Genomic DNA, 22,276 nt, shown 5'->3' with positions numbered 1-22,276 from the left:
AATTTCTATGTAAGTCGTCTTGCTCTTATCAAATTTAGATGGAACTTTCCATAACCTTATAATTCTTACCTTTATTTTCCAAACTTTTTCATCACATAATCTACCATAGGTAATACTATTGATAGAATCGTAGTTAATAGCCATTAGATATGAAGAATAAAAAACAGAAGAAGAACTAGTGGTGCATCAGTCAACTTGATATCTAAGAAAAAATGATGAGATAAAATCATAATACAGCTCTAAAATAAAAGTTTAAATTAGACCATAATATCATTGCACAACACAAATTGAAAGTAATTTTACACTACAATATACCATAAACAGGTAAATGACTTAAATTTAAATACGAAACTTTTCTTATTTATACATACATGATAACACCATGGTCTATAAATACTTCATGGATAACATATCATATGTAGCTCCGAATGATGAGCATGGGAGTTGGAGAGTGTGGTGGTTTGTATCCACTATAGTTGCTTTCTTGCAACGACACCTCATAGGAAGAAAAAGAATTGTTGTAAAAAAGAGTAATTGGTAAACAAATGATATTTTTTTCTAGCATATATGGTCTTTTATAGTGGTAAAATAAAAATAGAAGGAATAAAATTTTGTATTTTTATATTAGGAATAGAATTTGATTTTTATCCTAATAAAATTATTATTATTATTTATTATTATTATTATAAATGAGTTACCATTAAGGTAACAACTTGCTACTAATAAAATCATTGAATAATGAATAAGAATTAGAATGGTATCAATATAATTAAAATGATTAAAAATATTTTCGATTGATAATTAGTTTAATAATGCATTAAATATTGATTTTACATAATTATAATAAAGATATTTTTCTAAATTTGTATAATTATGCATTAGTTATTAAAATGATTAAAAATATTTCCGATTGATAATTGATAAGTAGTTTAATAATGTATTAAATATTGATTTTATATAATTATTCTAAAGATATTTTCTTAAATTAGTATAATTATGCATTATTCATTAAATGCATTCATTTTGGAGGAAAAATAGGTTCATGAAAAATTGACACCTCACTTTTATTAGTTGAGGGAAAACCCAATTTTAATATATTAAGTAGATAGATTATATCTTCCTAAACAAACCTAAACAACTCTACACTAATAGCTCGTGCCATTTCGTATTTTCAAGACTTATATTTAGGAACATATAGAATTTTAATAATAATACACGGGTAATTGAAATAGTTTATATACGACTTTTTCAAGTTATTATTATTATTATTATTATTATTATTATTATTATTATTATTATTATTATTATTATTATTGGATAACGAATAAAAATTAAAATTATATTAATATTTTTAAAATTAATATAATTTAAATGAATAAAAATATTTAAAATTAATGTACGTTATTAATATCATAAGATTTGATCATTTTATGATTAGAATTAAATATAATTATTATGATTACCACGATCGGTGCCATTATCATATCATTATGATATATTATTATTATTATTATTATTATTATTATTATTATTATTATTATTATTATTATTATTATTATTATTAAATTGATTAAAAGTATTTTTAATTGATAAATGATAAGTAGTTTAATAATGCATTAAATATTAATTTGATATAATTATAATGAAGATATGTTCCTAAATTAGTATAATTATGTATTATTCATTAAATATTAATTATAATATAATTATAAAAATATATTTTTTATAAAATAATTTACAATAGAAAAAAGTGCATTCATTTTGGAGGAAAAACGAAGTCACGAGAGATCGACACCTCACCTTTATTAGTTGGGGGAAAACCCAGTTTTAATATATTAAGTAGATGATTCTTACTATATGTGAGTAAAATTATATATATTTTTCTTCTAGAAATAATTCTATTTAAGTATTTAAGATTTGAAAATTATAGATATTCTCTTATATATTATCACATAATAAGCATAATTGTATATATATTTAACACATGAAATAATCTCTTATATATATATTTAACTAAGTCTAATCAAGTTGTTATAAACTCTTTTTAAATCACGCGCTTCTTCTCTTCCTTCTCTTTCTCCTTCTCCTTCTCCTTCTTGGTTATCGTCATCACCAATAATACCAACATTTTGCGAACATCTTTATTAATTCTGATTTTTTCTACTGCCATTATTAAATAATTTCGGTTCATTTCTTAATTTATTTCGGTTCATTTGTGTGTTAATTGATGTTCACTTGATACTGTTGATAAATATTGACCAAATTTTTTATTCCTTATGTAATTTCAGTTTATTTCTTGGTTTAATTGAGATTCATTTGGATCTATAAATGAATTCGATGTGTTTTTGTTAATGATTGAGTCTTTTTTTTAGCAAAAAGAATGAAATTATTTATTATCACTTTATTCAATTGTATTAGATTTCATTCCATTCCATTCAATTTGTCTTGAAAGCCATTCTAACCATTGGGACAAATTATTCATCGACAACATACCTGAACTGCAAATGAATCAAAAATATTATTAAAATAAAACTATTGTATAATACCAAATAAACCAAACATTTGTCCATTATATAAATTCAAATTCAGAAACACCTGTGTCTATAATGAATTGAAAATATTATTAAAGCAAAACCACTGTATCAAGGACCACTATCAGGAGCTGCTAGGTGTTATTCTAAGCCCTTTGATAGACAGTCACAAAACAGGTGGGATCAAGGATCATCCTTAGGGTCTCCTTGACCAAAAAAACAATCTGAAGTCATTGCCTCGAGATTCAATGTGAAAAATTGATTCAGTTGATCATATGGTTGAAAAATGGCAGGCTATATCAGTGTGATTTATGTGTTACTGTAGTAGTTCATCTCTTCCTCCTCCTCATCTGAAATTTTCATTGGTTCAGTCTTAGCATTTTAACCATCATTAAGGTTAACTTGATAGGGATCCATCATCGGGTATCTAATAGCAGATCCCTCATGACTTTCAATATCAACTTGCATTATACCATCATTAGGATCTTCGACATTTGACCCCTCTTGACTACTTTGAGGTGGCATATTTAGGTTAACCATCGTCCTTCTAAAATTTCTTCTAACTGTCGCACTTAAAGGGGTATCATCAACAATATCCGCGGAAGTTTCTCATCCAAGTCGACTAGAAAAATAAATAATTCTAACAGATGGACATTTGTCTAATGGTTGTGGCAGGCCCTAATAAGACGTATATGCTCGCTATCATGTAACTGATACTTAATTCACAAAAATATAAAATCTTATCAAAATCGTCATTAAATAAAAAAATAACAAAATAATGATAACGATTGTAATCTATGATATACCTTTTTGTAAAACAAAATGTTATCTACTTCAGATGGATATCTGTATTAGATTTTTTCACTCTTTTTGTGTATTGTTGACCACTGACATGCAATATAAAATTCTTCAATGTTGTTAGAGTTTTGACTTCAGGTGGCATATATGCAAATACTGGTTGAGCAGAACTAAACACGATAGATTCTTCTTCATCATGTACTATTTTATCATCATAATGAATGGATAACGATAAAATTTCAGACATTGTATAGAATAAATAGAAGATCAAAGTAAAGGGAGAAGAATAACATATTAGTAGCGATTTTGGTTCTCAACCAGTCTCGATAGAATTTTATTGAGGAGGCTACTTGAAGTTTGTCGAGGGGAACGGCGAACCTTGTGAAAATGACAAGGTTGCCGAGAGGAATGACAAACTTGCCCCTGATACCAAAAAAATGGATTTTGGAATATAATGTTAGAATAATTTTTTTATTTTATAACAGAAGAAAGTCCCTAGGAGAGAGAACTAGGGTGTGCCCACTACTAAGAAGAAAAAGAAGCGAAGCTACTATTGGAAGTGAATAAACTATAAAGAGGATGCTACATCAAGTGTTATAATATTTGACATTTGGGCTTTGATTTTTGGCTCACAAACAAAGCTTTTAACTTTTTAATTTGGCCAGCAGCAGACCTTTAAATGAAGCTTAGATCCATAACAGATTAATCCTTGACTTGTTGGGTTAGGAAATATCGTGGGTAACAAAAAAAAAGAAGTTTTCGTTTTTGTTAGAAACAAGTTTATCAGTTTCACACTTTCATCATTTGTTTTGGTCTTGAAATTAAAGTATATACAATACATTTAATTTAAATTAAATATATTAAAATTAAAGTAAATATATATTAATACAATAAACTAAATATGTATAAAAAATTAAAGTATATAGAATACTTTTTTGTTTCAAACAAAAAAAAACTTAGGAAATAAGATCTAATTTAAATGGAAAAATATTTTTGTATATCATATATATAATATTTACTATTTTACAAAAATACTTACTTTGATTTTTGATATTCTATTTTTTTTATTTGACTCGTATATTGTACTTACATGGAATTATAAAATCTTAATTGGTATTGTACTTTTAATTTGTATATTTTTAAGATTTATATTAGAATATTTATTTTTTGTGTTAATTTATAATTTAATATATTATTTTAGTATCATTTAATTATTCTGGTTGCACCATGGTTAAATTGGTTGAACTTCTAAACCAATAAACTAATTACTAAAGCAGTTCAATGAATGGTTTGATTTTCAGAATCTTGTTGATAACTTTCAATTCACAATTGTTATTCACTACAACCAATTACAAATCATTTCTATGCAAGTCTAATTTATTTCCTCAAAATTTGAGGGCAATCAGATCAAAGGTGTGGGTTGTGTAGGTTTTAGAAGAAACAAATTTTGTTGTCTTGTAAATGAGAATTCTAGATCATTTGCATTTTTGTAAACCTCAAAACTAATCACATATTGATCCGATTTAAGTGAAACTAACTGGAAATAGAATTTGGATGTCCCTAGTTGTTAGCCATCAAAGTTTAGAATTTAAGGATCTCTGATTGATTTTATATGAATTTGTGAAAGAACTGTCATTTTATGGTTTTCTGGTTCACTTCTTTATGTAAGGAATAGCTTTCAAAATTCATATAAATTTATACAAAGGTTAGAATGATTTGGGACGAAACCAATATGAAATTTGTTATATCTACAACTCCCCAAGAGATTGAAATCAAACGAATTTCCAGCAAAGTTAGAAAATTTTTGCAAAAACATGGGCATGACGAAATTTGTGGAGAGCTTATTGATGAAATTTAAAATATTGCTTTGTTTTTTTTTTTGTGACAAAAATATTTCTCTGTTTGATTACCTTGAATTTTTTTGAAAAAGAAAATAATAATTCCCAATCTAAAAGTGTGTACGGTAATTTAGTTAAAGAAAAGTTTGGGATTGTTGGTACAATTGGCAAAATAAAGGCTTGGATGGCAATGTTCTGTGTTCGTGGAATTTTAAGAAATTTAGCTATATATGATTATCTTTTGGAACTTACATATGGGAAAGTGAAGAGAAACTTAGGTCAAAGGGAACCCCCACGTAGTAGCAATTTGTTAGAGTTTAGATAAAAACAAGTATGTAAATTCTCATAAAATACAGGATCTTCATAAATAAAGTATATAATATTTATTAACGGACTTAACTAAGACATACCTAAACTCTTGCCCTTGTATCTTACCCCTCTACTTATTCGCTATTTATCTGCCTTCATTGGAGGACAAGGATGAGGTCAGTTTCGCTCCTGTTGGTGATACAATCTTAAGGTGATCCCTCTTGGATCTAGGTAGAGAATTTTTTCTTGCTTATAGTATTTGATTCACACTTTTTCATCAATGATCCAAAATAGAGGGTTAGACTTTTTTGTTTGGATATCTTTTTTTAGGACCGATTTGTATTGGAGTTCTCCTGTGAGGGTGGGATTAGTGGTGTCTATTGTTTGGAGTTTGTATATAATAAGATTATGTATATATTAATATATAAATTGTAAAGTGCTACTATTTGCTAACTTTGCACATATCTTTTGATATATGTGTATAATTGTGTATATTTTATGAAAGATGATGTGATTTGTGAAAAACAAATATGATAATCTTGATATTGTATATTTTTTAGCAATCTTTTGTTTCATTTGAGTATCATATGTTATACTTATTATGAGGATGTGCATAGTTCATAATGCATTTTGATCTATTTGATCTAAATGCAAATGATAGTTAATATTTGTATGCTTGATTTATATGAGATGTTCTTATACATTTTCACATTAGGAGTTTCTCGTAGTTTGACTAGTGACTGTTAATGTTGCAAGTGTGAGGAGTGTTGAAGTTAGTCCCACATCAAAGAAAGCATGGAAGAGTGAGGAGTTTATAAGATGAGAGACCCATTAACTTGACACCTTAAGGTTTTGAGTTGGATGTGGTGTCTTCTCATCTTATGTTCTCTCACTTGATTCTTCTCCGAAATCTCCCCGGTTGGCCCAATAGTGACATCCGTGGAAAAAGAAAAAAAAATAGCCCTAAACAATCAATCATAGAGATAACAAGAAAAAAAAGTTGTGTTTGTCCAATGTGATATTCGATTTAGTATGGACTTATGACTTTGTGCACAAGCACATATTAAAAAGGGCATTATAAAAACAATATAAATCGTATTTAGTAAAATAGCTTTTAAAATTTAAAAATACTATAATAAATATAAATATAAGAGTTAAATTTGAAAATTAATTCATTTACGATGTTATATTAGATTTTTCAATTTTGATAAATATAAGCCAATTTTAAAAAGCTCCACCATATGTGTTTTCAAAAGCATTCATATTTTTCAAAAGTTGTAAGCACAAAAACATAATCTTTTTTTTAATAAACACAGCATTAGGAGCTTGTGATTTTGAAGAACCGAAACACATCTTCAAAAAAAATTTTGCTAAACCAAATCAAAATCTGATGTAAATTGAGAAATCTTTTTATAACTCCTTGTACCAAAAAATTCTTTTGGGTAAAGGAAAAAGTTTATGTGACGTTTTCCTTACTAGTATCATAAGATATATATATATATATATATATATATATATATATATATGATGTTATTTCTGACTATAAATTTGAATATCTTTTTATTTTAAATTTTATCTTTATCTTGTTTTAAATTGAAATCTTATGAATCAAATGATAAATTAATTGAAACAGATTCAGTTAAGATCTTATCCAAACTAAAAATTCAAATTTTAATTTGAAATGGTAAAATAACTAATTATTCTTAATCGTCATTTAATATTTTAAATTATCATAATATTGTTATATTATTGGTTCTAGCAAAGCATATAAGAAGGCTAAGGATTCGATAGTCCCAAAACGTTTGGACCATTAAATGGTCCCATAACAAAATATGTTTTTTAATTTTTTTAATAACTGTTAAATAGTCCTTTTCTAATTTTAATTACAAATTAACTCCATATATTTTATTTAATTATAAAAATTATTTTTTATTTTATAAATTATTATTTTATCATTCATCTATTATGTTTATTAACAATCAAAATAAAAACCAATAACGAATTAGATCTTCCATTGATCGTAATGAACTTTTTGGCCATTTCAATCGATTAAAAGTTTGTATTTGATCCGTGACGTTTGTCAAGTGCTGTAAAATCGTGTTTCTTTTAAAATCAATCGATTGGATTATCAAAACAGCCGATTGAATTTCAGGTTTCCCATAACTCAATCGATTGGACTACAGGTTATCACAAAACAATCGATTGAAAATTGTAAGGCAGCATGGTTTTTGCAAAAATCAATCAATTGGTCATATTATCCAATCGATTGAACGATGACTAAAATGTGAGTTTTTTAAAATTCAATTGATTGAATGCTTCAAAACAACTTGAGGTCTCACAATTCAATCGATTGGTTGTGTTACCCAATCGATTGAAAGCTTTTACAATTTTTCTCTATTTCTATGCACTATAGAGATATTTTTGTTTAAAAAACTCATATTTTTATGATGAAGTAATGTCATTTTCATTTTCTGTTCATATATTACTAAGACATATACGAAATATATATATTACAAATTTTTAATCAATTCTTCCTAGATTAACAATGGAAGCCCCCTTTCCAATCCTCCGTTAGAGCGATAGGACTTTTAGACTTATTATCTTCAGATTTTATAGTTTTCTCAGGAGGCACACAATCCATTATTTCCTTATTGTAAAGCTCTAATAACGTTACTTTCATGTTGTGCTCTACATTCTGAGCCTCCAATATATCGAACATCTATTTCACAGCTTTGGAGATGACACCAGCATCATTCGGCAATTCGCCATTCTGCACGATGAAGAGCACAAAAGGATAATTGGATTTCAATACAAAACATTTGAGCGGACATAAAAAGCATTTAAAACAAGGGAATATTGAATATCTCCTGTACCGCCGATATCCCTGCACCATCAGTATTTCGGGGTGTTTGATATGAATTTCTCAAAAAGGAGGAACATTTCAAGCAACGAATTCCCTATAAAAAAATAAGAACATTCATTACCAGCCAATACATGATTTCAAAAAAGGGTAAGTCAAGAGACATTATAACTACCCAGGCATCGAGTCATAAGCTAGCATAACTCTCTCATAATACATAAAGAGATTGATACACGATTCTAATGGTGAGATTGAATAATTAATGATAGATTATTCACCAATTTATAATGTTAATATTAAAGAAAAGATAAGATTAGAGTATCTAAATCAAAATAAAGTCTTAAAAATTGAAGATAGAATTTTAAAGTTAAGATAGATGAATAATAAGATAATTTATAAAAAGGATAAGAAAATTGAAAATGGCGTAGTACACAATTCAATCGATGGGGTAACACAACCAATCGATTGAATTAGGCAAATCCATATTGCTTGATGACTTCAATCGATTGGGTAACACAATTAATCGATTGAATTGTGAGACCTCAAGTTGCTTTGGAGCATTCAATCGATTGGGTAGTATAAGAAATCGATTGAATTATAAAAAACCAACATTTTAGTCATCGTTTAATCGATTGGGTAATATGACCAATCGAAGTCCAATCGATTGAGTTATGGAAAACCTGAAATTCAGTCGATTGTTTTGATAATCCAATCGATTGATTTTCAAATAAACACAATTTCACCGCCCCTAACGAACGTCACGGATCAAATATAAACTTTTAATCGATTGGAATGGCCAAAAAGTTTATTACAATCAATGGAAGATCTAATTCGTTATTGTTTTTTATTTTGATTGTTAATAAATATAATAGATGAATGATAAAATAATAATTTATAAAATAAAAAATAGTTTTTGTAATTAAATAAAATATATGGGGTTAATTTGTAATTAAAATTAGAAAAGAACTATTTAGTGGTTGTTAAAAAAACTTAAAAATCATGTTTTGTTATGAGACCATTTAATGGTCCAAACGTTTTGGGACCATGGAATTTAGTGCCATATAACAATTTTCTATTAGAATTAAGATAATTATTTATTTGATCAAATAAAAATAATAATTAAATAATTCTTTAGCGAAAATCATAACATACATTGGTGTGTGGCTATATAAATTCAACATTAAGTGGGTATTATATTACTAATTTACTAATAAAATTTGACATCTAGCATTATTCCTCGATGACCCAACAGTATGAAGTAATATTTTTTTACTAATCAGAACAAGAGAAGTATAAGGTATAATTCCTTCCATAATTTCTAGGTCTTTATTAACTTTTAAAGTATGATTTAACTGTTAAACTCTAACTCATTATTATTGTCATAATGAACTAATAAATGACTCGAGGAGCTCATTTCTTTATTTATTCAATTATCTTGGACAAAGCTTTATTTTATTCAATCAATATAATCATAAAACTCAAATTTTTTAAACAAGAGTTGATAATTTTTTTGTTGACTAATAATTAATTTTGCAAGTATTTAAATCATATCCAATATGTATTCAGCCAGAACCCTAAGGCATTATGTAATAAATACTTTGTTAATTACCATGATAGTCGTATGTCAAAGAAAACTCTAATACTGTGTTCATCATGAGAATATCCTATTGACAAATATGTGATAAATAGAATTTCTCAAAATGAATTAATTTAATAATCATATCTCTATATGCATCATCTATATATATAATTTAATAAATAAGATATATTAATCTTCATCTAATGAATACCATTATATATATATATATATATATATATATATATATATATATATATTCAAATTATTAATGTCTTTTTAATAATTTTACAACCAAGACCAGTTTAAAATAAATTCATCTATAAATAAATTTATGCTATTTATTTCCAATAATATCGTCTTCCAAGATGCATATATGCCGCCACTCTTACTTTCATCCTTCAAAATTTTTTCTCTTGCACAATCTTTCTTACTCAACAATTGCACATAAGAAGGGACCTTATAAACTTTTAAAATATTTCTCTCTTTCAATTTATCTCTAACATATAGAAAGTGTCTTATTATCTTTTTTTCTTCACTTCATAATTATCTAAGTCAAATCTAAAGCCATCCAACATTCAAATTTTTTTCACCTAAGTAAAATTAATTGTATTAGTAATCATGTATATTTACTCACAAGTAATTTTCCACCAATTTTCATCAAATTATGCCTAAGCATTTACATAGTTAGACCGTATATATCTATAAATAAAATTTGAATTTTTTTTTTCATGTCATGCAAAACTAACATCATTTTCAAAGTTTTTCACCATTGTATTCATACGGCATGCTCATAACATCATCGTCAATGTCCTTTTTATCTTTATAGGCTACTAATATATGAAAATATTCCCAATTTTTTTGCCAAAAATTTATAATTCAATTTTTTATCTGCAATATTTTTTTATTGTGTTCACCAACTTATCAATAATATCAAATCATTAATCAACATTACCAAATATCATAGTGGTAAGAATCGGACCGGACCGGTCGGTTCGACTGGAAAATCGGTGAACCGGTTATTTGACCGGTCCGGTTGAGTAAATGGACCGCATAAGAAACAAAACCGAAGAGAACTGTTTGAACCGCCCGGTTTTGGATTAAAACCGACAAACCGATGATTTTGGGAAACCCGGACAGTTCAGAAATCTCTTTTTTTTTTTCTTTTCTTACTGGAAAACACTGTCGTTTTGTTTCTTTAAAACAAAAGAGAGAGAAAAAGACCTAACCCTGCCTAAACGGCTACCCCAATCCCCAGTACCCCTCCCCTGACCCCTGGACCTGGAGGCTGGAGCTCTCGAAGCCTCTCTTCCTCACCTCATCACACCAACAATCTCGAGTCTCAACTTCTTGAGTCTCTTCCTGCCCTCATCACACCAACACTCTCTTCCTCGCAGTCTCTCTCAGTCTCGAAGACTCTCTTCCTCTGCTTTGTCTCTCCGGCTTCACAGTGTGTCCGAGTACGTCGGATTCGTGGCTCCGGGTCTCTCGTCATCGTCATCGTGTCTCCTGTGTCGCTACTGTGGTGCTACCTCTCCATCGTGTCTCCTCCGTCGCTACTGCGGTGCTGTCTCTCCATCGCCAGAATCTGCCTCATCCAGGTTGGTCTCCAAACTGTGAAATATGTTTTCTGTTTTTTTAAGTTATTTAGTTGGATTTTAATTTGATGAAGGGAGTGAATAACTTATAGGTTAATGGCAGATTGTTGATTATGTATATATTGTTGAGTTATAACTTGTTATATTGTTGAACTAGTTAATGGCAGATTGTTGTTTTTTTTTATGATTTGTAGTGGTTGTTTTTGTTGATGTAACATTGCTATGCTAGAATCTGTCTCATCCAGGTTGGTCTGCAAACTGTGAAATATGTTCTCTGTTTTTTTTAGTTATTTAGTTGGATTTTAATTTGATGAAGGGAGTGAATAACTGATATGTTAATGGCAGATTGTTGATTATATATATATATATTGTTGAGTTATACTTGTTATACTGTTGAACTAGTTAATAGCAGATTGTTGATTTTTTTTTCTAATTCGTAGTGGGTATAGTTTGTTTTTGTTGATATAACATTGCTGTGCCAGAATCTGTCTCATCCAGATTGGTCTGCAAACTAGATTTTAATTTGTTGAAGGGAGTGAATAACTGATAGGTTAATGGCAGATTGTTGATTATGTATATATTGTTGAGTTATAACTTGTTATATTGTTGAACTAGTTAATGGCAGATTGTTGATTTTTTTGTTGATGGTGATGCCTTTAATAATAATGTTGCTGCATAGTGTTGGAAAATTTGTTGTTAGTTTTGAAATTAGAAAAAAGAATCAATAGTATAATGTGATTTTGAAAGGCTTTTAAGACTTTAATTTGAATAATGTGACAATATATATGAACTAATAACTATATGACAAGGATAGGATTATTATTATTATTACCTGCTATAAGTTGGATGAACATGCCATGATGGTAAATTCAGGAGTATTAGATTTGAGATTGAATATTGTCCGAGAACATTAATTCAATTGTAGTAGTACAACTAATTTTAAAGATTATTATTTTCATTGTGTCAAATTAAGATACTATTGAAAATATGTATTTTAAATTTTTCAAATTTTTTACTATTTTATATTTTTTATTTACGTGGAACCGGTTTTACCGGTTCAACCAGTGATTTATCAGTTGAACTAATAAACTAATAAACCAGTAGTTTGACCGATTTGATCACCTGTTCGGTTCTTACAATTATGCCAAATATTACTTCTTTTACTTTTAATGTCTACAAGACCAAAAAAAAACTTTATTTTATTCAAAATATACAAGCCCATTATGCTTTATATCCAAAAGCGCTATGCTTGTATATTCGAACAGCTCCCCACATTACTTGGCTATCCTAATTGAGCTTCCCACATTGTCGGTAACGATATTTTCTATAGTAAAATAAAAAAATCTTTATTTTTATAGAAAAACATTTTTCACTTTATTTTCGAGGATCTAATTTTTTTTACGCCTGAAGTAAGTTCGCGCTCCCTCAACTAACTTTGTAAATTTCACGAGGTTCACCACTCCTCAGTGAACTTCATATAATACATAAAGTTTTTTGCCCACGACAAACTTTGAGTCACCTCAATAAAATTCCATCGAAGCTGGTCAGTCACAAAGATCACTAATAGTATTTCGTTCTACTCTCTTTATTTTCATCTTTTGTTTACTCTATACCATTTCTAAAATTTTGTTATTATCAATTCATTATGACGGTAAGATAATATATGATCAAGATGGACCTATCGTGTTTACTTTTGCTCAACCAATATTTACGTATATGCCACCTAAAGTTGAAAGTCTAACAACACTCAAGAATTTGATAGTTCATGTCACTAGTCAATAACATACGAAAAGAGTGGAAAAAAAAATCTATTATAGACAACTAACCAAAGTAAATAACACTTTATTTACGTAAAAATTATTCGTACTATTGATAGATTATAATTGTTATTATTACTTTGTTATTTTTTTATTTGATGATGATTTTGATAAGGTCTTATGTTTTTTGTGAATTAGATATCGGTTACATGACGACTAGGACATACGTCTTATAAGGATCTGGCACAACAGTTGGACAAATATCCACCTGTTGGAGTTATTCATTTTTCTAGCCGACTTGTATGGTAGAACTTCTATGGATACTATTGATGAAAACCCCTTAAGTAAGACAGTTAGAAGAAATACTAGAAGAGCGATGGTTGACCTAAATATGCCACCTGAAGGTAGTTAAGAAGGGTCAAATGTCGAGGATTCTAATAATGGTATGATGTAAGCTAATGTTGAAAGTCATGACGGTTTTGTGATTAGAGACCTGATGATGGATCCCTATCAAGTTAACTCCAATAACGATAAAGATGCTGAGGCTGAACCAACATAAATTTTGGATGAAGAAAAGATGAACTACTTCAGTGATATAAATCATACTGACACAGCCTACCATTTTCCAACCATATGATTTGGCTTGATCACTTTTTCACATTGATTCTCGAGGCAATGACTTCAGATTGTTTATTTAGTGGAGGAGACCCTGAGAATGATTCCACCAATGAATTTGAGATTGGACAATAGTATAAAAACAAGGAGGAAGTTATTATGGTAGTTGAGATGTATAGTATTAGGGGGACTGCAGAGTATAAAATACTAGAGGGTGAACAATTGAAGTATGTTGTACAGTGCGCACCAGTTTAGGTCTGGTTGTCAATAGATCAGATTTACCGGAAGCCACCAAACTGTCGCACCATATGGTCTACCTAGTGCCACTCGACAATGGCAAAGGATAATAGCAGGCATACTACTGCAGTAGAGGATTTAGTCTCAACAGTCCTATATGGAACTATATTCTGGATGAGTGGGTCAGAATATGACGTCCAGTCACCTCTCAGATACCAAGAAACATGCTATACACAAAATAATATTTATTATTCAAATATAAGTCTCAAATATTTACTATTTACATTATAAATACCAATGCCATTGCAAATACACCTCCACTATCGAAGCCTCGTCTCAACTCTTATTAAGTGACTTTAACCACCCACCTATAGCATGATGAATATTTAGAAATCACACAATTATTCCATTAACTTAAGAAATAATATACCAAAATAATAATAATACCCCTCAATGAGCGAAAATTGATGCTGGTCAAATTCCTCAGGTCGACACAAAGGTATATGATGATATACCCAAGAAGCAATCCATAGCATCCACACACGTATTGCTGATGGTTATCCATGGCACAACACATCTGGCAGCAAAGCCACACCAGCATAGCTGACCCCATGACAACCTCCCACATCGAAGATGCAACCACCTAATGTAGACTCGAGAGTCAGAGGCATCCGGAAATAGAATACCCCCAGTGATCTGTATGATGTGTCCTCTAGTGTACCACAGCGCACGCTCCTCCATCGGGTGCTTTTCCAATTTCCATAAGTAACATTGCGAAACCAAGTAAGATTGATAGTCCACTTGCTCTGTGATTATCTATCATGGAGGCCCGATAACTGCTGGCAGAGGTCCTCAATAGAGTGTTCATCATAGAAATGCTCCCACCATCGATGTAGCCGCTGACTGGATATCCATCAATGTTGAGTCCCAATGGATATGCCAGGTCTTGCAGGGTGATAGTCATCTCTTGATCTAAGCAGTGCCCAGTCATGGTCCCATTCTAGCATGTATGCCACATGTTCAAATCTTCCTCATCTAAGGTGTGTCCTCATATCCTCTGGAGACTGTTGTAGTAAATTGCTTCTCTTAAGCAAGAAGCGAGGGCTCTACCAAAAAAAAAAAAAATCAATGAGTTAGACAAAGTAGAGGCCATAGGTAATAAGATAAATTTTAAATATATAAAGGACATAAGTTATAAGGTATATCACTCGGACAAATCTGCTAGTAATATGGTTAATTCGATATCATCTATAAAAGGTATTCTCGTAGCCTAACATGTTTTACACTATCAAACTACACTATAATAGAATAAATTAGAATAACTAACTTATTATCAAACATGTTGAAAATAAATTTAAATATCTAAACCATAATTTTGCTCTAAACCATAATTAGTTCAAATGAAACAATAATTTAAATAACATTATTTATTGACTAACATCTTTTAATCTCCTGTCATAACTACATGATTGTTTGAGGTTATCTAATACATGACTTAAGTTAAATATAATGTAACTAACAACAGATAGTAAATCTAAACTACTTATATCATCTAATGATCAAACTAATTATACCTAACAAGAAAATTCATTCTAACTAAATAAATATGTTAAAATTATAAAATAATACAAGAATAAATTAAATTTAAAAGAATAGAAGAACAAAATTATTTAAAATTGACGAATTGTAAAAATAAATAATTTTAAAATAGTCAAATGAAAAGTTAGAGAAGAGAGGATGAGAGTGAATAATAAGGAGTGAAAAGTGAAAATTAAGGATGACTACGGGTTTTTACATTCGTCGAAGAGGCGACAAACTTTAGTATTACATGAAGTTTGGCGAAAGAGACAACGAACTTTTTAAAATTGATAAAGTTCGCTAAAGAGACGGCAAACTTATTCCAAACGCAAAAAATTAGCTAGATCTTTAAAAATAAAATAGAAAATATTTTTCTACAAAAATAAAGATTTTTTTATTTTATTAATAAAACATCATGTTAGTATAATAATACTACAGAATAAGGCCTTTGCAATATTATATAATTAAAGATTTCACCACAAATTCTCTCAAAATAATTAGACGTTTTTTTATAACTATTAAAGATTTCACACACTAATTAACCATCACAATAATGTATACACAGTTTTTTTCTATTTCTACAAAAATTAGCCACAATCAAAACCATTGACATTTTTTTATTTTATATCTTAATTAGACATAATAATGGAAATTTCAGTCTTTCAATAAAAATGATTGACACACTTAAAATTTTTTCAACATTATATACGTATTACGGTGTAATGTTTGTGCAAATCTATGATGCACGGATACTGACACGGATACGGGATACGACACAACATAGGACACGCCGATACGCGAATTTTAAAATTTTATATGATACGTGGATACGTATACATATAAAATATAAAGTATTTTTTAGATAAATCATAATGATATTTTGATATTTTATTGATATTAAAATATAAATTAATTTTTTAATTATTTTTAATGTCTTGTTTTAATTATATCAAATATTTAAAATATTTTTTGTTTTAATAAATAATAATATATACTATCTCTAAATTTATTTCAGGAATATAAGTTAAGAATAAAACTGGATATGCTGACACATGATGATATTTAGGTGTGTCCAAGCGCGTCCGGAAGAAATTTTTTTACTTTTTATTAAGACATGGTTGGACACAACAGATATACGTATCAGACAAATATGAATAAATGTCAATATCTGAAATATGTCCAATACGTAGATATGACAACTCAGCAAAATATCCCTGTTTCAAAGGTACAAATCATCCTCTCCACTATCATATAAAAATTAAAAAAACGAATTCTATGAGTATATTTTAATTTCGTTTTTTTTCTGTAAAAACTTCATAAAAAGACACAAAGCAACATTACTAGTTAATAATTAGGTATGAAGATAATGAACACCAAAAAAATTAGGTCAAATAATTATCTTTTAAAATAATTTGTTAAGATACAACCATTTTTATAGGTTTACATTTTTGAAATTAGTAATTTGATGATATAATTAGGGCAATTTACTTATTTAAATAAAATGACAGAATCCTTTACCCAAATGTGCAAAACGGATTGCTGTTACATGCATGTGCAAAAATCCTATTCTATGTAATCCGTGACAACCCACCACGGTTTTTGAATTGTGCATAAACCGTGGCAGGCTTGGACGGTTTATGGGGAAACTTAGTTGCTTGTAAACCGTGGGAGGTTCCAGCGGTTTATGAAGGTGGCGTGGAAGGCATAAACCGTGGTAGGTTACCACGGTTTATGAAGAAGGTGAACTGGTCATAAACCCTTGTGGGTTACAACGGTTTATGTAGGTTCAATTATGGCCAGAAAACACACCGTTTATAGATCTACAAATAGTATATAGGAGTACATAAAAAATACACAGACAGCAAGCATGGCTTCTTCAAAGATTTTTTTAATTATGAATTAAAAAAAATCATATTTAATAATGGCAACCATTATTATCGTCTCCAAAAATATATAGGTACATCGGAATAAGTCATATTTAACAAGAATTTTTTAATTATAAATTAAAAAATAACTATTTTCTAAAAATAATCCACTTCAAATATGTCAGATTGAAAAGTTAACAATAATAACTATTATCATCTTCTCTAGAGTACATAAGAGTACACAGGAATAAGTTGTATTTTATTTTTGGGAAATAGTTATTTTTTTAATTTATAATTAAAAAAATCCTTGTTAAATATTTATTTCGGTGTACCTGGATATTTTTTTTGAGACTATAATAATGGTTGCCATTGTTAAATATGGCTTGTTTTTTTAATTTATAATTAAAAAAATACTTGAAGAAACCATGCTTATTGTCTGTGTATTTTTTGTGTACTCTTATATACTATTTGTAGATCTATATATTATTTTGGAGACGATGATATGCATTTTAAAAATTTTGAGTAAAGCTTGCCGAGAATTAAAGTGAACTTGCTTATTTTTATAGAGTTCACCGAACTCCAAATACAAAAAAAAAGATAAATCTAAAAAATTAAAGTCGAAAAATCGTTTTTTGGAATTAATTAAAATTATAGAAAAAAAACTGGTGAGGTGCTTGTGTGATTTTTGTCATCATTCTTAGAAGCCACCTTTAATTCTCTACTGTTATAAAATTAAAATAAGTGCATATAAAATTAAAATAAGGCATTTATTAATCCATGATGCGTTCTTTTCTTCACAAAAGGATTATTGTCATTTTCTAGGTGGGATTTTATTAGAATCATTGTCACATAATCCATTGTTAGGAATAGTGAGGCACTTTTGGTTTTAAAATCAAAATTGTTATATTTATTTTTTTTATATTTTTTATATACCTTTTTTATTTTAAAAATAATTGATAGAAATATTTGTTTTTTCTTTCCTAATACTCCATTGTAACATATTCATGCCGCTACTGTTGTAATCCACAAGGGTTTATGACCAGTTTACCTTCTTCATAAACCGTGGTAACTTACCACGCTAGAACTTTTCATGGTTTACAAGCAACTCAGTTTTTCCATAAACCGTTTTGCACATTTAGGTAAATGTTTCGACTATTTTATTTAAATAAGTAAATTGCCCATATAATTATGCCGTGTTCTAATTAGAGGTCCAACGTCGTCGTTTCACACACACAATGACACAAAAGCGCACCCAAATCCCACGCAGTCACGCTGGGTGTTTATTCCATATTTCCATTCTCCCTTTCTCATTTACGCGAGTCTCTTCCTTTCTTCGTTCGTTTCCCTTTTTCTTCTTCTTCTTCTTCTCTGTGTCAGCAATGTCTGGGGAGTCAGCGAGTGCAATTCAAAAGGGTCAAGTAAGATTCCAATTCATCAATCTTCTCTTCCATTCATTCCGTCTTCTTCTTTTTCTTTTTCCCCTTTCCGTATCAAAGTTGTGAACCTTCTTCTGGTGTGTTGATCAGGTTGATCTGTTAGACTTCATAGACTGGTCTGGCGTTGAATGCCTCAATCAGAGCTCAACCCATTCTCTCCCCAATGCTCTCAAACAGGTTTATTAATTATTCATTTATTTATTTTACGTTTGTCGAATCATAGAATCATTCTCACTTGTATGAATTTGATGTTTCCTGTTTTCATTTTTAGTTTTATCTTTCTCTGCAGCAAGTTATTGTGCTTTTCTGAAAGCCCTTATTCATTGTTGGAATTGCTGCAATTTTTCTTAAAGAAAAGTTTTGAGTTGGTTATAGGTGTGTCTTATGTTATTGAATGTTTGTATTGACAAACAGGGGTATAGAGAAGATGATGGTTTGCATCTGGACAGTGATGCGGATGAGCAGCTTCTGCTGTATATTCCATTTACACAAGTAATTAAACTCCATTCCATTCTTGTCAAGGGTCCTGAGGAGGAAGGTATTTATCATGAATCTTCAAAAGCTTGCATCTCGAATCGAAGTTCTATTAACATATTTATGTGAATATATATTTGGTTGGCTTCAACTTTGAAGCTGCTTTGTCAAACTGTTTTGGCTGAGTTATTCAGCAGTAATATTCATAGTGATGATATAGTTTGTTGTTCATTTAACTATTAGGGATTTCGCTAACATGGCACTACTTAGAGAATTAACATGAGAGTTTATATTAAAAAAAAATTAAAGTTTTATTTTCCAATGCATTGGATGTCATAAAAGTTTTATAATTTCTCTTTATGATTCCTTAATTATTCCGCATACCATTAGGGTTATGGATGCTCTAAGAAAAACCCTTATGTTTATGGTTGTGAAACAGCTTCATGGCCTTTTCTCATTTGTTATATGAAGGGAAACTAGTTGCCCATCTATGTTTATCCATAAACTTTCATCACCTCTCTCATTTTTTGTATGGCTGAATAATTTACTTGACAGTAACAGCCATCTCTAATTTTTTTAGAAGATGTTTATTTTATCTTAAATGCTTCTTTCCTCAATGGAATAACAGTATCCAAGCAGTGAGTGTATGGTTTATATACGATCTAGATATGATGATCATACTCCAGTTCTTTTGATTTTAGATGTGATCTATATGTTGCAAAATTCATATTCCAATTATATCTGCCCTGTTAATTGGCTATTTGCTTTATATTATTATTGTTGTTGTTGTTGTTATTAATATTCAGATACTAAGGATCATTATGTGTCTGTGTATGCCTCTTGTGTATGTATTTATATTGTATTTTCTTTACTTCGACAAGATTATAATTGGAATTCAATGTTATCTTTTAGGCCCCAAGACTGTTAAGCTGTTCTCTAACAAGGAGCACATGGGATTTAGGTAAACGTTGGCTTCATTGATTTCAATAAAATATGTGTACTGTAATTTGATCAGTTGCTGCTTGTTAATTATTGGCAGTAATGTCAATGACTATCCACCAAGCGACATGGCAGTTTTGACCCCAGATAATCTTAAGGTAATTAATCAGTAGCTCTGTCCTTACTGCGCCTCTTCTAAGGTCTCGAGTAACATATATCAAAGTACTATTCCTTGGTATATTTTGTAAGCATTTTGTAATAAATTCACATCATACTTATACAACTTCTACTATGTCAGGGGAAACCAGTACTTGTAAAGTATGTCAAATTCCAAAATGTTCGTAGGTAAGTTGTTTTCCTTAATTCTTTCCTTTTGGAAGGTATCTTCCACAGTTATGATCAAACTGGTGGATCAGCTGTTAATTAGGTTGATTGCTTGATCAGCTTGACAATATTTATTGAGGACAACCAGACTGGTTCCGAGATTACAAAAGTTCAGAAGATTATGCTGTATGGTTCAACGTAAGTTTTAAACTTGTGATCGCCCTTTCCAGCCTTCTTTTTTCTTCTCTTCTCCCCTTTAACTTTTCAGTTCCCTTTCTCTGAGCACACACTACAAAATTATCAATGCTAATATAAAAGCTTGTTAAAATGATATATGATGACTTAGTTGGCATAATCATTTATGCCGCTCTATTTTGTCAATCAGATTCTAGCAAAAGCAAGAACAAGAAGGCTTTAGGACCACAATCTTTCATTAAGTGTTTCTATTTGCCATGTTATCTAACCAGTTGCTTTGGGTCACATGTTCATTTAAAGCATGGCTATGTCGGAACTGATTCCTTATATGTGTTTGAAAAAGAGCGGAGTAGGGTTTGTTGGAAGAATAAATGAAATCGGTTTATTCATGGGAATTTTCTCTTGCTTACCTTGTCTTCAATTGTCAATTACATTTGAAGGGCATGAATTTTGTTTTATATAAGATGTAAAGCATGAATCTTTCGATTTTTATGTCTAATGCAGAGTTGAAACAACGGACATGAAGGGCTTGAAGAAGATCGAAGATCATTGAGGTGCTGGAAAGACTAGATTCAACTTTGCTCTGTGTCGTCCCGTTGAAATTTTGGTTGGAAACGTTATATCCAGCTCCATGCATGATGGATTATGATTTCCAACGCCTATCTCATTTCATGTAAAACTGAATGGTTGTCAATTAATGCGCTAAGAGATGACATTTCAGCTGCATGGATATCTATGGCTTCAATGTTACATGTTCCGGACATATGTAAAACTAATTGAGGTTAGATTAAACGTTGTTGCATCACCAATTCTGGAATGGACTAAACTGCATTGATTATTTCATCGTAATCAGTTATATATCACTAGAATATAATATTTAGGGATGTTACATGAACTAAAAAGAGGTGGCTTCTTTTTTATTTTTTTTAATCTTTTTATCATCACTATTCACTCTCCACACTGGACAAAGTAGTAGTAGTAGAAAGTTTTCTTTGTTTGAAGTTGAAAAATGATAACTGCTGGTGAAACTCATCATGCATTGCTAATTTTCCTTGATGGTGATATTCAGGTATATTGGCAACCTTGATATCATACCACGATTGTTGGTAATGCAGTTACATTTTAGTTTATATCTGATTCTTAAATTAGAAAAAGTATAGGTAACTAACTAGAGCCAATTAGCCATAAACCTGATTTTAAAATTCAAAAAAATTACAACTTGATTTTAAAATTCAAAAATACTACTTTCGCACTCTCAAGATGTGCGCCCCACTATTCCAACCGATAACGCTCCGGAACCGCGATCTCCCTCTCCTCCAATGCCGCGACGTTGCCTCCCTCTCACT

The 22,276-nt window shown here is 29.7% G+C and overlaps 1 protein-coding gene across 1 annotated transcript; it reads left to right on the top strand.

The window, feature by feature from the left end:
* The first annotated feature begins 18,795 nt into the window (after nucleotides 1–18,795).
* On the top strand, nucleotides 18,796–21,830 carry LOC130950659 (PITH domain-containing protein At3g04780). Its single transcript, XM_057879215.1, has 8 exons — nucleotides 18,796–18,980; nucleotides 19,089–19,175; nucleotides 19,413–19,536; nucleotides 20,385–20,433; nucleotides 20,512–20,569; nucleotides 20,710–20,756; nucleotides 20,856–20,933; nucleotides 21,435–21,830. The coding sequence occupies exons 1-8, from the start codon at nucleotides 18,798–18,800 to the stop codon at nucleotides 21,481–21,483; spliced, it is 675 nt and encodes a 224-aa protein (XP_057735198.1). The 5' UTR covers nucleotides 18,796–18,797; the 3' UTR covers nucleotides 21,484–21,830.
* The last annotated feature ends 446 nt before the right edge of the window (nucleotides 21,831–22,276 follow it).

Source organism: Arachis stenosperma, chromosome 9, assembly GCF_014773155.1.
Source record: "Arachis stenosperma cultivar V10309 chromosome 9, arast.V10309.gnm1.PFL2, whole genome shotgun sequence".
Classification (NCBI taxonomy): Eukaryota; Viridiplantae; Streptophyta; class Magnoliopsida; order Fabales; family Fabaceae; genus Arachis; species Arachis stenosperma.
This window is presented reverse-complemented; position numbering and strand designations above follow the sequence as displayed.

Bases quoted from the DNA above. Each gene is read 5' to 3' on its own strand.
- LOC130950659 (XM_057879215.1), top strand. From the start codon at position 18,798: ATGACACAAAAGCGCACCCAAATCCCACGCAGTCACGCTGGGTGTTTA. The intron at 19,537-20,384 runs GTATTTATCATG...GTTATCTTTTAG, and splicing joins CAAGGGTCCTGAGGAGGAAG to GCCCCAAGACTGTTAAGCTG. The intron at 20,934-21,434 runs GTAAGTTTTAAA...TGTCTAATGCAG, and splicing joins ATTATGCTGTATGGTTCAAC to AGTTGAAACAACGGACATGA.